Genomic DNA, 21675 nt, shown 5'->3' on the forward strand with positions numbered 1-21675 from the left:
TCCCTTCATTGTTAACAGTCTTTTCTATGTCTCAAGTCCTCCAAGATAACTGGCTGGGAAATACAGAGATATCATGATGAATTATATAAGTAAAAATGAGTGAAAAAACTATGCATTCTGGGACTAACGAAATACTAGGAAATAAAAACACGCACAGATGTTTTTCTAAAGCCACAGGTTGAACAAATTTTGTATTCCATCCTGCATTTGGCAATGGTATATTCCACCTTATAGGCATCTGTAAATAGATAGATTTTTTTGTAATCTTAATAAAGATCAACATGTTAATCATTATGTGAGATGAAAAATCATTTTCTGTGTATAAAACCTTTTTAATTTATTTGTGACCTCAAATAAAAATTGTAGTGCTATTTCTGACAATCCAAATCAGCAGAAAACTTCATAAGATGTCTCAAGTTTTTACTTGGATCTGAAGAAGGCTAGTGAGTAACCTAGACAAAACTGGTAACTCTAAAATTATCTGTTGCAATTAACACCATGAATAAATTTTATATACAAGAGAAATCACTGTTGAAACAGAAGAAACACAATGATGTCAGTTTGTAACTTTCATAATCAATTTTTAACAATGTTATTAAAAAATACAAAATAACTTATACATATAAACAATTACTGAATTACAAAATACTTACTCAGTTTAACACTGCCATCCAGACCTAACAGTATATTGTCTGATTTAATATCACGGTGTATGACCTGATTGCTGTGCAGAAACTCTAAGGCTTGAAGAACTTCCCTGCAGACAGATGCAATCTGTCCTTCATCCATACAAGTTTCTGTAACCACGTCTGTCAATGAGCCGCCTGGCAGGTATTCCATCACCACCTGTAATAAAATGACAAATAGGAAATAGGAATCACACTCTTTGCATTACAGAAACTTTTTTTTTAATAGCTTACATTCTAAGTACTCTACATATTCCACCTGCCCACTGCATCTACCTCTCCACCCTCCTCTGTCCATCTTCTCCATCCCTCTTTCTGTACATCTCCTCTCCCTGTCTCTCCATCCATACCTCCTCACCCTTTCTCTGTCCATCTCCCCTACACCATCTCTCAGTCCATCTTCTCCCCCATACTCACTCTGTCCGCCTCACCCCCGCCTCTTACCTCCCCCCCTCTCTCCCCCCCTCCCCTCCTCTCTCCACCCCCACCTCCCATCCTCTTTATCTTCACCACCACCTCTCCCATCTCTCTGTCCATCACCTCCTCCCCATCTACCTACTCCCCTCCCTTTCTCTGTCCACCTCATCGACCCTCCCTCTCATCGTTTCTTCTTTCCCTCTCCCTCTCTACTCACCCACACCCATCCACACAACCCCTGCAATACATGCCAATACTATCCCAAGCATTTCAGTAACGCAGGGCAGCCTACGTGTCAGAGGTAGGAATGGACACACACACACACACACACACACACACACACACACACAAAACTGACAGATCAAAGTAAAAGGCATACAATTTAAAAAGTAGGAAAAATTAATTATTTGCTACATTAATCAAAATACAATTTAATATATTGTTTCAACAGATTGGCAGCTCTAATTTTTCTTCTGTGATGATCTCTTCCATCCACAAAATCTCATGAACATACTGATGAACATACTGTGACAATAGCACTGTGCCTTTTATTAATGTGACTTAGCAGGTGCAGATCTTATTTTCTTATCCATGCAGACCTTTAACAACAGTTTATATTTTCTCTTCTCCGTTATGCTTCTTTAATTTGAATTGTCTTAATGCTAAACTGATGCACCCATGGTCTAGGGGTGGCATCTTGAATCAGTAATCAAAATATCATTGGTCCCGGGTTCAAAAACCCACCACCGCTTAAATTCTGATTAATAATCAGCAACGGCGGCCGAAGACATACAGCATAACAAGTTACCATCATTCTGCCAACTGCCTTATCAAAGAGGACGGAAGAAAAGACAGAGGTTCAGAGCACCCTCTTGTCCTTTGTGTGGGAAACTGCCCTCAAGGCGGAAGAATCAGCAATGATGAACGGCGTGAGGATGCAGAATGCAAACCACTGCATTAAAGACACACAACGTGTATCCACAGGACATGTGGCATGTAACTGAAGATGACTCATGATGATCTTTCCATTGACAAAAGATTCCAGAATAGCCTACATTTGAATCTCTGGGAGGAGACTGCCAAGGGGGAGGTGACCACAAGAAAAAGACTGAGTAACCAATGAAAGGATAACATTCTATGGGTCAGAAGCTTGAAAATGGTAGGGAAATTAGAAAATCTGAAAAGGGAAGTGCAGAGGCTTAATCTAGATATAGTAGGGGTCAGTGAAGTGAAATGAAAAGAAGACAGATTTCTGGTCAGATGAGTATAAGGAAATATTAACAACAGCAGAAAATGGTATAACAGGAGTAGGATACATTACAAATAGGAAGGTAGGGCAGAGAGCATGTTACTGTGAACGGTTCAGTGATACGGTTGTTCTTATCAGAATCGACAGCAAACCAACAGTTATACATGGTGACGTTGAAGATGAAGAGATAGAGAAAATATATGAGGACATTGAAAGTGTAAAACAGTACGTAAACACAAAAGAAAATTTAATAGTCATGGGGAACTGGAAAGCTTTTGTGGGGGAAGGAATAGAAGAAATGGTTGCAGGAGAATACAGGCTTGGGCGAGGAATGAAAGGAGAAAGACTAATTGAGTTCTGTAATGAATTTCAGCTAGTAATAGGTAATACTCTGTTCAAGAATCACCTGAGGAGGAGATACTTTAGATTACAACATGGTCAGACAGAGATTCCAAAATCAGATACTGGATTGTAAGGCATACCCAGGGGAGCAGATATAGACAGATCACACTGTCGTAGTGATGAAGGGTAGGCTGAAGTTTGAGAGATTAATCAGGAAGAATTAATACACAAGGAAGTGGGATGCAGAAGTACTAAGGAAGGATGAGATACAGCTTTTAAGTTCTCTACAGATACAGCAATAAGAACACCTCGGTAAACAGTAAAAGTGAAGATGGACATTTCTAAAAAGATCAGTCACAGAAATTGGAAAGAAAAACATAGGTACCGCCACAAGGCGGTAACTGTGAAGAAACCATACATAACACAGGAAATACTTCAGGTGATCAATGAAAGTAAAGTTCAAAAATGTTCAGTGCTCAGCGAAATTCAGGAATACAGAAATACAAGTCACTGAAGAATGAGACAAATAGGAAGTACCAGAAAGCAAAGGTTAAATGGCTACACGAAAAATTTGAAGAAATCAAATAGAAATGATTGCTGAAAGGACTGACTCTGCATACTGAAAGTCAAAATAACCTTTGATGATATTAAAAGCAATGGTGGCAACATTAAGAGTGTAACGAGAATTCCACTGTTAAATGCAGAGGAGAGAGTGAATAGGTGGAAAGAGTACATTGAAGGCCTCTAAGAGGGGGAAGATTTGTCTGATGTGATAAAAGAAGGAACAGGAGTCAATTTAGAAGAGAGAGGGGATTCAATATTAGAATCAACATTTAAGAGAGCTTTGGAGGATTTAAAATTAAGTAAGGCAGAAGGGATAGATAACATTCCATCGAAATTTCTAAAATCACTGGGGGAAGTGGCAACAAAACGACTGTTCACACTAGTGTGTAGAATGGCAACATACAATCTGATTTTCGAAAAATATGTTCCACCCAATTCCAAAGACTGCAAGATTTGAAAAGTGCGAGAATTATCGCACAATCAGGTTAAGAGCTCATAACTCCAAGTTCCTGACAAGAATAATATAGAGAAGAATGTGAAAGAAAATTGAGGAAGTGTAAGATGATGATCAGTTTGGCTTCCGGAAAGGTAAAAGCGCCAGAGAGGCAATTCTGACATTGTGCTTGATAATGAAAGAAAGACTAAAGAAAAATCAAGACACATTTATAGGTTTTTTTTTGACCTTGAAAAAGAGTTTGACAGTGTAAAATGGTGCAAGATGTTTGAAATTCTGATAAAAATAGGTGTAAGCTACAGAGAGAGATTGGTAATATACAATGTATACAAGAGCCAATAGGGAATAATAATAGTGGACGACCAAGAACAAAGTGCTCAGATTAAAAGGGTTATAAGACAAGAATGTAGTCTTTTGCCCCTAATGTTCTATCTGTACATCAAAGATGCAATTATGGAAATCAAAGAAAAGTTCAAGTGTGGAATTAAAATTCTAGGTGAAAGGATATCAATGATACAATTCGCTAGTGACATTGCTCCCCTGAATGAAAGTAAAGAAGAATTAAATCATGTGATGAATGGATTGAACAGTCTTATGTGTATGGAATACGGACTGAAAGTAAATCGAAGAAAGACGAAAGTAATGAGAAGTAGCAGAAATGAGTACAGCGAGAAAATTAACATTAGGATCAATTGTCATGAAGTAGATTAAGTTAAGGAATTCTGCTACCTAGGCAGCAAAATAACCAATGACTGATGGAGCAAGGAGGACATCAAAAGTAGACTAGCACAGGCAAAAAGGGCATTCCTTGTCAATATAAGCCTACTAGTATCAAACATTGTTCTTACTTTGAGGAAGAAATTTCTGAGAATGTACATTTGGAGCACAGCATTGTATAGTAGTGAAAAATGGACTGTGGGAAACCTGGAACAGAAGAGAATCAAAGCATTTGAGATGTGGTGCCACAGATTAAAATTAGGTGGACTGATATTATGAGGAATGAGGTGGTTTTGTGCAGAATTGGAGAGAAAAGGAATATGTGGAAAACACTGGCAAGAATAAGGGACAGGATGATAGGACATCTGTTGAGACATCGGGGAATGACTTCCATGGTACTAGAAGGGACTGCAGAGAGCAAAAACTACAGAAGACAGACTGGAATACATCTAGCAAATAACTGAGTTTGTAGGTGCAGGTGCTACTCTGAGCAGTTGGAACAGGAGAGGAATTCATGGCGGGCAGCTTCAAACCATTCAGAAGGCAGGTGACTTTAAAAAAAATAATAAATAAATAAATAAATAAAAATAAACTGACAAAAGCAGATGATACTTGATGCTGATACTATGGTTAACAGAAAATCTGCCAAATCAATCATGAAATACTTGTTGTGCTCCCCAGATTTTACTTCGAAGTGCTATAGACTGATATTCAAAGAAAGGCAAAAAAGAATTAAAGAAGCAAATGCGATGGCACAAACCTGTAATGAATGGCACATGTTCAACAATTTTTCAAATTGTACCAATATCAATCGAAGATATCTTTTGAATTCTTACTTAGCTAAAGTATCAAAAAATCTCTTCTTTTTGTCTCAGTCACTGAAATCCAAGTGCAGATCACAATTACAATCAAACTCACCCAAAGCTCTTCCCCAACTAGGTAACTGTCCAGGTAATTAACAACATTGGGATGTTTGTTTTCTCGCATCACCAATATTTCATTAATGATAAGCTCTTTCTTGGGTTGTTGTGATAGGTTCATCTGCTTGATAGCTACCTCCATCCCCGTGGAAGTCTCAATAGCAGTGTACACCGTCCCTGATGCACTAAAATGAGTGTGGTAATCAGCAAATGTTCAAGCTACATTAAATATTGTAAGAAAAAAATACATCTGTGATTAAGTAAAGGTAAGAAATCACTTAAACTTCAGGTAAAGACCAAACTCTGAGAGATCTAAAATACAAGAGAAAAAAGAAACACAAAATTTCATTTATTATAAACTTTTATGTGAGTAAATGTATAATTCTAACATCATTCACCAAATCTTAAGTAAATTTTATGGCAATTTAGAATTACTTAAACTGTAGCAGATATGTATTCCTGCAAACAATATGAAAAACAATTCTGTTTAAATAAACTGTCTGTGATGAGCAATTACAATGAAATTACTTACCCCTGCCCAATCTTCTCCATCTTTGTATACTTCCTATTGGGATCACCAACACTGACTATAGTTCTCAGTTTTTCAAGTATTTCTTCATCACTCATTTTTTTCTTACGCGCTTTATCACTAGGTGTCCTTGCATCTACACCAGCACCTACACTGACGTTATTATTCCTATTCTTGTCCAGTGTGCCATTTGTTGTGCGTGGTGCAGCAGCCACTGATGTGGTTGTAGTCGCTGTTGTTGTAGCTGCTGGGGCTGCTGTTGTTTCCTCTTCTATTGGTTTGGTGTACTGAAATTGCAAACAGTTAACTCGGTGGTATACAGCACAGCATAAATATATACATGAGACAGTTCTAATCACACTAAAGGGATAATATGTTTATTATCTCTTACGTGACTGGCACACCTGAGAGACTACATGGTGACAGCTCATAACTGCCTACTGGTCCACAATGATGAAAGTAAGGCAACCAAATCTAAAACTGCACTCATTTCTAACAATAATTTCAACTGTTAAGTTTTAATACCCTATTCTTTATCAGAACCTTAATATCTGTTAGAAACGTAACACTAAAGGAAACTTATTTCAACCAAAAAATAATCTGCAGCAGAGTCGTACACACACTGATTCAGCACATTATGAACTGAAAGTAAAGAACTCACATCCACTTTTCAAAGTACAAGTAAATTTCAAACACACTGTAACAGCACGCATATCCACACTATTAGAGGCAGGAACAGAAATCTTTCTGCTGAGTTTACTGTAATTTCCAGTGTTATTTTCTAGAACTACTACTTATGCATCTCATTCTCCAACGGTGTTCTCATTCTCGTAAGCATTTATCAATTTTTGCCAAGATCAGAAATAGGAGGTATGACAAAAATAGATAGTGAAAGCAGTAAAGCTAACAATTTACTGTATAGTTAATGTGCTGAGACACTGATAAGCAAATACACTAGACTGCGGGTGCAATCAGGCCTTTATTAACACACCCAGAATGAGAGAAAAACCGTTTTACTGCACTTTTTGTGAGCAGATGAACTCCACTGAGAAGTAGTGCACTGAATTTCAAATACATTATAAAAAAAGGAACCTTGCAGTATTTTATATGATAATTTTAAATGTGTGTTATATACACATTATTTAACCACCACATTAACATAAAGAATGGACTGTATAGAAGTTAGGAGTAACAGATCTTCCCATGTTTAGACAGGAAGATCTGCTAAATTAAAAAAAAAAAAAAAAAAAAAAAAAAAAAAAAAAGGGGAAATATTTGACATTTTTCTCAATTTTCTTGTCTTGGAGCATAAATAATAAAAAAGGAAAAAATGCATTTTATTACATGAATGCCATAGATAGATAGTAGAACTGCTTTGGCAGGAAGTATTATATATAAATCACAGTGAGAGAATCTTACTTACCTGAAGATCGATACTGACTAGGTAAAACTACCATTGCAGCAACCAGGTAATTTACAGACTTTACAGAAAAGATCAAGATATTGGCAGAGCAGGTTAAACAGTGATTCAAAAAGTTAGGGTCAGTGACTTATGAACAAAACCATTTGACAGCGGAAATAAATTCCATTTCCACAAAATTAAAGGCAGAGCAACAACATACAGTCCAGAAAATAAGTTCTGTTTCTGCAGCCAATATGGGAGAGGTACCCTATGAATAGAGTGATAGAACAAAAATTTGATATCTTGAGGGGGAGAGAAGCTGTTGAAATTTAATAATGGTGATGAGAACAAAATAGGGAACTGTGGACAATCATTCAAAAGAAGTAAACAAAAAAACAGATAGACAAAGTATAATCAAAATGTATTTCTGAACTAAAAACGGAATACAGTGTGGAAATGTCTGAGCTACGCAGCATCAGTGACACTTGCAGTCAGACTCACAATGTGAAACTAAGTTTAAGAGTCGATCTGAAGAGACTACTGAGGACCTAGAAATGAAATGAGAAGATTTAAGAATTTTGCAATTGAGAGTCAATGACTTTTTAAGCAAATGCAGCAGCTTGCTATACATCTTACAGCTCCTCTTGTTGTAAAACACTATGCTTAAAATTCACATTTAGGTTATGAAATGGTCACCTATCTGCATGCAGAGATTGGTAGGCTAAAGGATGAAATAAACCAAACTGCTACCAAGCTGCTAATGCAATATTGTATAGTAACAAGGCCTGAGCAGCTGGCACCTGTGTTCGTAGTGGAGGACAGCATGCCAAGGCATCATCGTAAAGTACCTTAAGAATAACACAGCGGAACACACAACCAGTTGTGGTTTTAGAATCATTATGAGGTATCCTTCCCAATAGCTGGAATAACATTCAAAGATCCCCTTTCTAGCTAGCCATGTGCAGAGAGTGGTTCCAGTCTGTAGGCTATTGAAGCTGCAGAAAGCTATTTACACTACACTGACTTCATGCAGTGATCTCTGGTGAAGTATTCATTGCAAGGGGTCTCAGATACATCTTCACACAGGAGTTCCAAATCAAGAACCTTACAATTGCAGATACAGTATGACAGTCTGCATAGATGTTTTGAGAAGTATTTGAACAAAATCGAATACGGAGACAGAATAATAGCTCAGGCAGACTACTAAGAATTTTAACAAAAACTGCTGACTGACATTCAGGAGATAAGGTTGGCCCTTCCTGACTCCAATGTGAAACAATTACTAATCATGCTGGACTACTCTGTTTTACTGCAAGAACACCAACTGCAGGATCAGCACATCCAGTTTGACAATGGGAACCATGGCCAGTTGTAAAGCGGCAGAGTGGCATAGGAAAGTGTCTATGATGCATGGCAAGGAGGGGCTGCAAATTACAATCAGAAAGACCAACATAAGGGTGCTGCAACTATGATCAAGGCAACAGCTGGACACAGCAAATCAGAAGGGAACAACAATATGGTTCTGGATACAAAGGACCCATGAAAGAATGACCAGGCATGAACAGGCAAACGTGCCATTCAAATTTGTTATGAGGGTACAAGACGTTCCAGATACTTAGTAACCAAAGTTTGGAAATAAATAATTTTGTTGAGTCAAAGTGAAATGTCGTACTACTTTTGAATATAAATAAACAAGCTTTCTTGGTGGAATTATATGCATTCTTGTTATCCAGGATAATCGATCAGGATATAAAGTTTTAATTATTATGTAAGAAGATTTATTACAGGACAAGTCCTGTTCTGTGTATTTTATTATTAGCACGAGATATTCAGCCTGGTCTCCGTGCCATTCCAAGGGAGTTGAAGACATACATGGAGTCTTTATGGGCAAAGTAGTCAAAGGTAGAAAATAGTCTTCTGTGCCGGCCAGGAATACCAATGACCACAAATTTATATCAATAACGTATATACGTATGTTTTCAAAAAAATGCTTGTTATTTGCTACCCAGAGGGTCTCCTGTAATACGATATTTGTAATATGTGTTGAATTTATAGGTGCAACAAAAGTCTTAAAAGATCAGAGTTGCCAAGTCCTGGGTTTTATTAAGTTATTCTACAGATAAGAAGAATATTTAACAAGCTGGGGGTTTGCAGACTATTCCGAGCTGAAGATCACAATGAGGCAACTTAAAATATAAATAAATCCTTGCAGGCGGAACCATACAACTAGCTGATATAGAAATTTGGGTTGCATCCACTGAACACTTGGTTCAATACTATAATGGAAAATTAATGAAAAGATTGTTTCTGAAAAGAAGCTCAATGAAGAGCTAAAGCAGCTGGAAATCCCAAGCTACACAGAATTCTAGCTACTGTGTGGTGTATAAAGCCATTACACATTTAAAGAAGGCAACTGATATGAAGCTGGTAGAAGATATCAGTCAGTACACTCACTTCAGGCACAATTTAATGAATTTATTGAAACAATATACCAATGTATTAGAAAAAAAAGACAGGGCTTGATTAACATATTTCCATTCAAACTAAGTGGGAAATCAGAAGAGCCCTTTTTTGTGGAGTCTTATCATATGCAGTTGTTCAGGAGAGCTGTGATGGAAAGAGATATTAACGAATGGCAAAAGAAGAAGAAAAGTTGCAATGTTATAGACTGCTATTCCTTTGTTTCCATCATAATTTATTTAGATTTACTTACATTTAGTAAGTCTCCAGTATGTGCTTCACATCATAGGCAATTTTGTGTAATCTGTTAGAGGATTTACATTTAACTGGGTTGATTAGACAGCATACAGTTAGGTGAAACAGCAAACCATACATATTATGTGTGTGCCAACCATAACCAGGAATCCTTTCTACTTGTGCAGGGTACCATCAATTTGCACTGTAATCTTTTAGCATGGATTTTGTACTAATTTTGGCAGACTGAAAAATCAATATTCTTACATTATCATATTCGCAGGACAGAAGCACAGTTTCAGATTAGTTATTGGTGAGTTGTGAAACAAGCTCAGGACTGTATTTTCTTTTTTCCCCTTGCTATTGGTGATAATAATTTCACAAATTTGTGCAAACAGGAACAGAGACGTGAATGCAAGGAGCAAACAATACTATTTGTATTAAGGTCTGCAAAAGAATTCTCCATCCCTATACTGCAACTGGAAATTAGTAGCTAGTGCTTACCAAACACTGTAATAGTGTTTTATAGATAAACAGCCACCATACCAACAAGTTATGCAAGAACACGAAACACAAGGAGGAGGAGGGAGAGATACGGTGTATGATGCTATTTCACTAGTGCATTGTAGATTAAGTGAATGCATAGCCCACAACACAATACAATACAAATCAGAATACGAAAACAAAAGCAACTGACAACACCAGTTCGATATGGCATGTGTGTCACTTCCAACCACAACAATTCGGTCAGAAAAATTCAAGAGCACTTTATGTACAAAGAACAATTACATTCCAATCAGTAGGGATTACAAGAAAAATGAATGCAAGACAGTTCAAAGGCAGACATCGGAATTGTTACACTGTGTTTACACAAAGAACATGTGGTGCTGTGATGTAGCCACAGCACACTGTTTGTAAAGACTTACATGGTGCAAAATAGTACTTGTTCTTTTATCTCTCATCCCCATGGATCAAATTAATTAGGCCATGTTATGGGTATATTGTGCATTTTCTTTCTTCTTGTTTGGCTGATTAGTGTCACCAAATCATCAGCGTGTGCGACAATCCTATATGTAAGTAGCAATCCTATATGTAAGGAGCAATCCTATATGTAAGTAGCAATCCTATATGTAAGTAGCAATCCTATATGTAAGTAGCAATCCTATATGTAAGTAGCAATCCTATATGTAAGTAGCAATCCTATATACAAGAAGACATCCTATATTTAGTATAGTATTTAAAGTACATATACTAAATTTATATTATATGGAGTGTAGTAAGTAGAATCATGTATGCAGAATCCGGGCACAATGGCCAGACACAGTGGTGTGTGTGTGTGTGTGTGTGTGTGTGTGTGTGTGTGTGTGTGTGTGTGTGTGTTTTCTACTTCAGAAGAAGGCCTTTTGGCTAAAACTTGAAATGTATAGCAGTTTATTTCATTGTGACTCTCTGTGACTCAAAGTCTGCTCTACATGGTGAGTAGCAATTAATTATTTTCATAAGGTTATAATTCTTCCTCCCATGAACCATGGACCTTGCCGTTGGTGGGGAGGCTTGCGTGCCTCAGCGATACAGATAACCGTACCGTAGGTGCAACCACAACGGAGGGGTATCTCTTGAGAGGCCAGACAAACGTGTGGTTCCTGAAGAGGGGCAGCAGCCTTTTCAGTAGTTGCAGGGGCAACAGCCTGGATGATTGACTGATCTGGCCTTGTAACAATAACCAAAACGGCCTTGATGTGCTGGTACTGCGAACGGCTGAAAGCAAGGGGAAACTACGGCTGTAATTTTTCCCGAGGGCATGCAGCTTTACTGTATGATTAAATGATGATGGCGTCCTCTTGGGTAAAATATTCCGGAGGTAAAATAGTCCCCCATTCGGATCTCCGGGCGGGGACTACTCAAGAGGATGTTGTTATCAGGAGAAAGATAACTGGCGTTCTACGAATCGGAACGTGGAATGTCAGATACCTTAATCGGGGAGGTAGGTTAGAAAATTTAAAAAGTGAAATGGATAGGTTAAAGTTAGATATAGTGGGAATTAGTGAAGTTTGGTGGCAGGAGGAACAAGATTTCTGGTCAGGTAACTACAGGGTTATAAACACAAAATCAAGTAGGGGTAATGCAGGAGTAGGTTTAATAATGAATAGGAAAATAGGAATGCGGGTAAGCTACTACAAACAGCATAGTGAACGCATTATTGTGGCCAAGATAGATACGACACCCACACCTACTACAATAGTACAAGTTTATATGCCAACTAGCTCTGCAGATGATGAAGAAATTGATGAAATGTATGATATAATAAAAGAAATTATTCAGATAGTGAAGGGAGACGAAAATTTAATAGTCATGGGTGACTGGAATTCGGTAGTAGGAAAATGGAGAGAAGGAAATATAGTAGGTGAATATGGACTGGGGCAAAGAAATGAAAGAGGAAGCCGCCTGGTAGAATTTTGCACAGAGCACAACTTAATTATAGGTAACACTTGGTTCAAGAATCATAAGAGAAGGCTGTATACATGGAAGAAGCCTTGAGATAATGACAGGTTTCAGATAGATTACATAATGATAAGACAGAGATTTAGGAACCAGGTTGTAAATTGTAAGACATTTCCAGGGGCAGATGTGGACTCGGACCACAATCTATTGGTTATGACCTGTAGATTAAAACTGAAGAAACTGCAAAAAGGTGGGAATTTAAGGAGATGGGACCTGGTTAAACTAAAAAAACCAGAGGTTGTAGAGAGTTTCAGGGAGAGCATAAGGGAGCAATTGACAGGAATGGGGGAAAGAAATACGGTGGAAGAAGAATGGGTAGCTTTGAGGGATGAAGTAGTGAAGGCAGCAGAGGATCAAGTAGGTAAAAAGACGAGGGCTAGTAGAAATCCTTGGGCAACAGAAGAAATATTGAATTTAATTGATGAAAGGAGAAAATATAAAAATTCAGTAAATGAAGCAGGCAAAAAGGAATATAGACGTCTCAAAAATGAGATCGACAGGAAGTGCAAAATGGCTAAGCAGGGATGGCTAAAGGACAAATGTAAGGATGTAGAGGCTTATCTCACTAGGGGTAAGGTAGATACTGCCTACAGGAAAATTAAAGAGACCTTTGGAGATAAGAGAACCACTTGTACGAACATCAAGGGCTCTGATGGAAACCCAGTTCTAAGCAAAGAAGGGAAAGCAGAAAGGTGGAAGGAGTATATAGAGGGCCTATACAAGGGCGATGTACTTGAGGACAATATTATGGAAATGGAAGAGGATGTAGATGAAGATGAAATACGATACTGCGTGAAGAGTTTGACATAGCACTGAAAGACCTGAGTCAAAACAAGGCCCTGGGAGTAGACAACATTCCATTGGAACTACTGACGGCCTTAGGAGAGCCAGTCCTGACAAAAATCTACCATCTGGTGAGCAAGATGTATGAGACAGGCGAAATACCCTCAGACTTCATGAAGAATATAATAATTCCAATCCCAAAGAAAGAAGGTGTTGACAGATGTGAAAATTACCGAACTATCAGTTTAATAAGTCACAGCTGCAAAATACTAACGCGAGTTCTTTACAGACGAATGGAAAAACTAGTAGAAGCCGACCTCGGGGAAGATCAGTTTGGATTTCGTAGAAATGTTGGAACACGCGAGACAATACTGACCCTACGACTTATCTTAGAAGCTAGATTAAGGAAGGGCAAACCTACGTTTCTAGCATTTGTAGACTTAGAGAAAGCTTTTGACAATGTTGATTGGAATACTCTCTTTCAAATTCTGAAGGTAGCAGGGGTAAAATACAGGGAGCGAAAGGCTATTTACAATTTGTACAGAAACCAGATGGCAGTTATAACAGTCGAGGGACATGAAAGGGAAGCAGTGGTTGGGAAGGGAGTGAGACAGGGTTGTAGTCTCTCCCCGATGTTATTCAATCTGTATATTGAGCAAGCAGTGAAGGAAACAAAAGAAAAATTCGGAGTAGGTATTAAAATCCATTGAGAAGAAATCAAAATGTTGAGGTTCGCCGATGACATCGTAATTCTGTCAGAGACAGCAAAGGACTTGGAAGAGCAGTTGAACGGAATGGATAGTGTCTTGAAAGGAGGATGTAAGATGAACATCAACAAAAGCAAAACGAGGATAATGGAATGTAGTTGAATTAAGTCAGGTGACGCTGAGGGAATTGGATTAGACAATGAGACACTTAAAGTACTAAAGGAGTTTTGCTATTTGGGGAGCATAATAACTGATGATGGTAGAAGTAGAGAGGATATAAAATGTAGACTGGCAATTGCAAGGAAAGAGTTTCTGAAGAAGAGAAATTTGTTAACATCGAGTATTGATTTAAGTATCAGGAAGTCATTTCTGAAAGTATTTGTAAGGAGTGTAGCCATGTATGGAAGTGAAACATGGACGATAAATAGTTCAGATGAGAAGAGAATAGAAGCTTTCGAAATGTGGTGCTACAGAAGAATGCTGAAGATTAGATGGGTAGATCGTGTAACTAATGATGAGGTATTGAATATTGATGAGGTATTGAATAGAATTGGGGAGAAGAGACGTTTGTGGCACAACATGACCAGAAGAAGGGATCGGTTGGTAGGACATGTTCTGAGGCATCAAGGGATCACCAATTTAGTATTGGAGGGCAGCATGGAGGGTAAAAATCGTAGAGGGAGACCAAGAGATGACTACACTAAGCAGATTCAGAAGGATGTAGGTTGCAGTAGGTACTGGGAGATGAAGAAGCTTGCACAGGATAGAGTAGCATGGAGAGCTGCATCAAACCAGTCTCAGGACTGAAGACCACAACAACAACAACAACAACAACAACAACAACAACGTTATAATTAACCCTACATGTACTTTATTGCGAAAAGTTATGCTATTGATCCCTATTAAAGGCTTCTGAACTGTTCTGTTCAGAGAAAGGTAAGACTTTAGTTAAAACATATTTGAAACAAACCTTGTACCAAATGTGTTGACAGAAAGTTTTCCCAGCCATGGCTTTTTTAGAGCTTCTCATGGGCTAGCATGCAAATTTAAGGCAAGGAATATTCATACCATGAACCACAGCTGAAGCAACACCACCTAACTACACAGACCTACACACAGCGACCATTTTGGAGCATGACTTCACTAGCTAAGGACCGTTTGTTACATGAAGTTTCAGGTCACGAGTGTTTTGTGTGGAAAATGTGTGCCACTTGAAATTTGTTTATTTCATACAGTATACATCCGTAGTTCTTGTTTAAAGCCTGGGGCAGAAGTGCTGTGTTCCCTATTGCCATGGAAATTGTAAATCACAAAAAGAAATTAAAGTGTACAGGTTCCAATATTCCAGATGCAAGAAGCTGAAAAATCACTGACTCACTACAATACCCAGAAAGGATTTTGTTCCTGCACACCATTTAAGTAAATGATGATAAATTTGTGGTTTGCCATTTGTTGCCACTGCACCCCATTTGTCAGTTTTTTTAAAGCAGTTCTGTATAGAGTGCCAAGGCCACTCGCTTATTAATTCAACACCATAGTTGACAAGATTTGTACAAAGCTGGCTGTAGAATGTTTGTCCTGAACATAACTGTAGTAATACTGACTTTGGCCTGCTGTTACAGATTTGTCGCAAACATTTCCTAATGGAAAGTATTGTTTGAACAACATGCTACCATTATGATAAAACAGGGCACATTTTAACTGTCAATCTCAAATGACAGAGGATAAAAGAAGGATGAGTTCCATCAATATTTTCTGGTTGAACAGCAATCATCACAACTGGCTTTCTGGGTATGACCTGACAAAAAGTGAATGTGTCTCGAAGCAGTACAACTTCAGCAAACCATGAAGAGAAGTCAAATGTTTTTTATTCCAGTCTTTGATCACAATATCAGTACTTTAGACGATGACTGGTTACAGTCTGTAATGACCATCCTCAGATCTGCAATATACAAAATATATACACCTAGTGAGCAGTGTGTCTTTCAACATAATACAGCAATATGTATCACAATATACTACCAAACAACCAGAAAAATGTACAGATAAAATAAGGTGAAATGTAAATTTTTTTACACAATGTCCTAAAGTGATAAAGCCATAATGGCACCGTCGGAACATATAATGAGCACTGCATTGTCACATATATCTAAAATAAGGTGTAGATTAGGCCACATTGTCCACACAGTCATTATTCCAACTGACTATTGAAGTACAGTAGCTACCAGAAATCTGTTTGCCTACATCCTCCCTAGATGTTGCTACTGTGGACTTAGATGTAGTCATCATTTATGCAAAAAATATAATCTGCCGCACGTATTTGTACCTAGCCTTACTTGACGATTTATGTCAATAACAATAGGCATTTGCCTTACTTCCATACATTAGCAGCTCAAATCCTCTAACTGAATATGTCCTACCTATTCATGGAATGTATAACCAGACTATATAATTTTATTTATTGACTGTTAATATGTTGTTTAAACATTTTCTGTGGGAGACATATCACATTGTATGTAAAGCCCTCTAGTGGTTAAGTTCTTACGATCAGTGCGTGCCTACATAACATCCTGGTCGCCGACCCAACAGAGGGCGCTGAACATTGATCTTTTTTCAGCTGTCATATAGACATTTTATGTTTCATAGGCAATTTATAGGTTGCTACAGGCTATGTATTACGTATATTAATTGTTGACCATAAATTCACCATAAAAAGGGTCGGTCCTGTTCTCTTCGTATATTTCCTTTTAATAATTTTAAATGGGTAACTGTATTCATCTTTTAATGTATCTCAATTGGTTTCTATGATAGTTACCAATTTTAAAAGTCTGATACATGTATTTTACCTAATGTGTTTTTATCAGATTATATTTTTTGTGGAAATGATGACTACATCTATGCCCACAGTCACGACATCTAGGGAGGATATAGGTAAATCAGATTTCTGGTAGCTACTGTACTTCAGTAGCCAGTTGCCAGTTGCTTATTCTACACCTTATTTTAGATGTACGTGAGGATGCTGTGCTGATTATATTTATATGTTTCGATGATGCCATTATGGCCTTATCACTTTCGGAAATGGTGAAAAAGGTATGTTTTACCTTATTTTATCTGTACAATTTCCTGGTTGTATTATAGTATATTGTGATATGTATTGCTGTATTATGTTGAAAGACACACTGCTCACTAGTTGTATATATATAGTATATTGTAGATCTGAGGATAGTCATTACGGACTGTAACCAGTCATCGTCTAAAGTATTGATATTGTGATCAAAGACTGGAATAAAAAATATTTAACAGCATTGGATCACTGTATATGCAATTCTGTTGCAGTTGGTGAAAATGAAGGGAAGTGTGAAATCAACTGAACAATATTGAAGTGAATATAAAATTTCAAGTATATTTCAGTTACTAGGAGAGCATAAAGTCGACTTGTATTCATTCTGGACCATCACCAGCAAGACAGACTGTCTACTTTTTGTTACATAGATGCACCACCAGGATCTGTTGGTTATTCTGTAGTTATTAATGGAAAATTGGAAGTTAGTTTTTTTTTTTTTTACAAGGAAACTTTGGTAGATAATGTGTCGAACTTATATAAGTTTCCTATGAATGTAAATTGGTAAATTGTTTACATTATACTGAAGGTATACTTAAGTGTGTTGAAACCACACATCTCCAGATTTTAACACACACACACACACACACACACACACACACACACACACAAAACCACTCATGACAGTTAATGCAAGACATTTTAGATATGCTTGACTCTGATGATAAAAGGTTTTTTTCCAGTTAGTAATGTCCCAAATACATCTTGTGGTAAGTAGCAGGCACAGGCTAAGATATAAATCAGAGGACTTGTTGTTTTTCTCTCTTGTGCAAGTTATTTTACTAGCTGCTTACATGTTCGCAATGGAATCTGGAAATCTGTTAACACTCCATCCCAGCACAATCTCTCTTCATCTGCTTATTCCAGTAATGCCGCAACAGAAGTAACTGCTTTGTATGGTTTGCGAGCTCCTTCAATGATGCTATCATTGCGTTTCTTCTTGTCTTCTTCTACATCCATTCTAAAAATTATTTTTGCTGGTAAACATTTGCTATAAAACATTTCCTTTGAGCTGGGAACTGTGGTGCTTTGAAGTGATCATGTAACTGGCATAAAATGTATTAATTTTTTTCCATGGACTAGTATACCACATTTTTTTCTTTCACTAGTTTGACCTATGTTATGACATGCTTGCACTACATTTTTGGTCTACTGTGGATAGATGGTCAAATTTGGTTTAATGGTATGAAATAACACCTGACATTCACCATTTGCTACCATTTCCTGTAATAAAGGCTGCCATTCAACTGCAAACAGTGGTGGTTGAAAAGCACTTAATGTTCTCTATAGGCCTGTCTCTATAGGCCCCCTGGCTCAGCAGCTGTTGTGGCTGAGCACCTGAAGGATAATTTGGAAAATATTTCGAGTAGATTTCCCCACCACGTTATAGTTCTGGGTGGAGATTTTAATTTTTCGGATATAGACTGGGAGACACAAACGTTCGTAAAGGGTTGCATGGACAAATAATCCAGTGAAATTTTTTTAAGCGCTTTATCTGAAAACTACCTTGAGCAGTTAAACAGAGAACCAACTCGTGGCGATAACATATTAGACCTTCTGGTGACAAACAGACCTGAACTATTTGAAACAGTTAACACAGAACAGGGAATCAGCGATCATAAAGCGGTTATGGTATCAATGATTTCAGCTGTAAATAGCAATATTAAAAAAGGTAGAAAGATTTTTCATTTTAGCAAAAGAGACAAAAAGCAGATTAAAGAGTACGTGACGACTCAACACAAAAGTTTTGTCTCAAGTACAGATAGTGTTGAGGATCAGAGGACAAAGTTCAAAACCATCGTACAATACGCGTTAGATGAGTATGTGTCAAGCAAGATCGTAAGAAATGGAAAAGAGCCACCGTGGTACAACAACCGAGTTAGAAAACTGCTGCGGAAGCAAAGGGAACTTCACAGCAAACATAAACATAGCCAAAGCCCTGCAGACAAACAAAAATTACGCGAAGCGAAATGTAGGGTGAGGAGGGCTATGCGAGAGACGTTCAATGAATTCGAAAGTAACGTTCTATGTACTGACTTGGCAGAAAATCCTAAGAAATTTTGGTCTTACGTCAAAACGGTAGATGTATCAAAACAAAATGTCCAGACACTCTGTGACCAAAATGGTACTGAAACAGAGGATGACAGACTAAAGGCCGAAATACTAAATGTCTTTTTCCAAAGCTGTTTCACAGAGGAAGACTGCACTGTAGTTCCTTCTCTAGATTGTCGTACAGATGACAAAATGGTAGATATCGAAATAGATGACAGAGGGATAGAGAAACAATTAAAATCGCTCAAAAGAGGAAAGGCCGCTAGACCTGATGGGATACCAGTTCGATTTTACACAGAGTACGTGAAGGAACTTGGCCCCCTTCTTGCAGCAGTGTACCATAGGTCTCTAGAAGAGCGTAGCGTTTCAAAGGATTGGAAAAGGGCACAGGTCATCCCCGTTTTCAAGAAGGGACGTCGAACAGATGTGCAGAACTATAGACCTATATCTCTAACGTCGATCAGTTGTAGAATTTTGGAACACGTATTATGTTCGAGTATAATGACTTTTCTGGAGACTAGAAATCTACTCTGTAGGAATCAGCATGGGTTTCGAAAAAGACGGTCGTGTGAAACTAGGAAGTCATTGTATGTGCCTAAGTATTATTAGAACCACTCTAATTACCTGGTGAAGTGTAAAAAGAAGTTCTGCTGTGGGCCTTTAGTCTGTCAGAACTAAAATAACTCTAGTACTCATTGAAGACCATGACCTGGAATTTTATTCCACTTTTTATGTATGTAGCCATTGATCCTTCCCTTGCAGTATGCCTACAGTAATTTGATACTGTCTACTACCCTTTCAAGTGCGTCTGTTCAATTTCTGTGACTTCTAATGATGTTTTGTGGCACATATTACAGCTACAGCACTATCTTTTGATTTTTCAGTTACTTTTAGTTATATGAGAAGCTCTTCTGTATTATGTATCATGCTTGTTGTGTTTTCATGAAAAAGTCCAAAATTATATCGATAAAGTGTTCCACAAAGTAAAGAATGAGCACAGCATAGTTTTACTTAAGTAAAGTTTGTATTTTAGCCTGCGCACAATTTCCTTCACTGATACACTGAAAGAGCTTTGTTCTACAGTGAGATAACACATATAGCAATACAGCACAAGATATTGAGATGGTTATGTATCTGTCTGACTTCGTGTAATGGTTTACTGATTCAGATTGTCATACAACTTTTCTGTGATGAAGGGTAAATTTTAATTCTCCCTATGGTTCCTAATATTTAGTAGTCCTTACATTCTTACCGGATTTTTGGGTTTCTAGGATTTTTACTTCAAAGAGCTACAGGGTTATTTTGCAATTATACAAATATCTACAGAATCATTTGGTCATTTATACAAATATAGCTATTTCAGATATAATTTTGGACTTAAATAATCTATGAAATTAGTTTTAATGAAGTCATTGTTTAACATACTACGCAATGCAGGAAGAAAAATTACGAGATACTTAGTTTATGATTAAATTGGTAGCAACCTCTGACAGAATATTCAGTGAAGGATATGAAAGCCACAAATTTGTGTGTGTTTAAGGTTCTTGTGAGCCCCATTTCATTGGATGATGTGGGTTTTGTGTACAGTCAGCACATTTTTAAGGTTAAGGGGAGACAAAAACTTACTAAAATAACACAGAAAATAAATTCTTATATTCTGAAGGAACTGTGTTGCTTAATTTCAAAAGGTTATTGTTGTTTACTGTTGTATATGACTGATATTTTACTGAAAGAAAAGTTAAGTCCCTGAAGTGAAAAAGTAAACACAAAATTAAAATTACAGTTTGTCTTCATACCCACTGATGTGTATTTGCAGTACACTGACAAAACAACTGAACACGCTCACAAATCATGGACCAGTTTTTTTATGTAATGGTGTAAATTTCCTTAGTTTAATTACACAGCTACATAGCAGAAGGAAGCATGGAAAAACCAAAGCAGTTTTAGCTCAAACCCTGTAAGTTTTTATACTGCAGCTGCAACATGCGTCACAGCACAGTTCTGATACAAACTGTTATCTGTGTGTGACATCATCATGGAGTGCACAGACCTGTTGTCTGGGTGGCATTGGGTGAAGGCAATCATGACAAGAAAGTAGCAACGTTTCCAAAAATTAGAAGAATAAAAAGATTCACCAATACCTGTGTGTTCACCACTTTCTGGCCAGAGGTGTATTCCTTTTGCTTATATATTATCTTACTGTATGTGCAACATCTTAATACCTTGTATATATACATTGATGTAACTTCTTAAGATCACTTGAAAAAAACTGTTTAAAGTTAGAAGCTGCTTTCACCATATCAATTTGGACACATTTTTTGTGATTTTGAAATGAAAGAATTTTTACACATGGCTCTGTATAAACTGAATGAGAGCACTGTGCTTTGTGAAATCGTGTAGTTCATGGTAACTTTCAGGTGGCACTTTGTTACACCATTGATTGCATTCATTGAGGATATACCTGTTAAACATTACTACGGTATTAATGTTAATCACTGGCAGTACTCTTATACAACGATCAATGGGCAGTGTTGGT

The 21675-nt window shown here is 37.4% G+C and overlaps 1 protein-coding gene across 2 annotated transcripts in view; it reads right to left on the reverse strand.

Annotated features, from left to right (window-relative positions):
* Window positions 1–21675, reverse strand: part of LOC126322829 (serine/threonine-protein kinase Pak) — a 162971-nt gene that overhangs the window by 53309 nt on the left and 87987 nt on the right. For both annotated transcript variants that reach the window (XM_049994587.1, XM_049994588.1), the window contains 3 exons: window positions 5882–6165; window positions 5348–5534; window positions 654–846 (listed from right to left, as the gene is read on the reverse strand). In XM_049994587.1, the coding sequence (XP_049850544.1) occupies window positions 654–846; window positions 5348–5534; window positions 5882–6165 (664 nt within the window). The remainder of the gene's footprint in view (window positions 1–653; window positions 847–5347; window positions 5535–5881; window positions 6166–21675) is intronic.

The sequence above is a fragment of the Schistocerca gregaria genome, chromosome 2 (genome assembly GCF_023897955.1).
Source record: "Schistocerca gregaria isolate iqSchGreg1 chromosome 2, iqSchGreg1.2, whole genome shotgun sequence".
NCBI classification, from domain to species: Eukaryota; Metazoa; Arthropoda; class Insecta; order Orthoptera; family Acrididae; genus Schistocerca; species Schistocerca gregaria.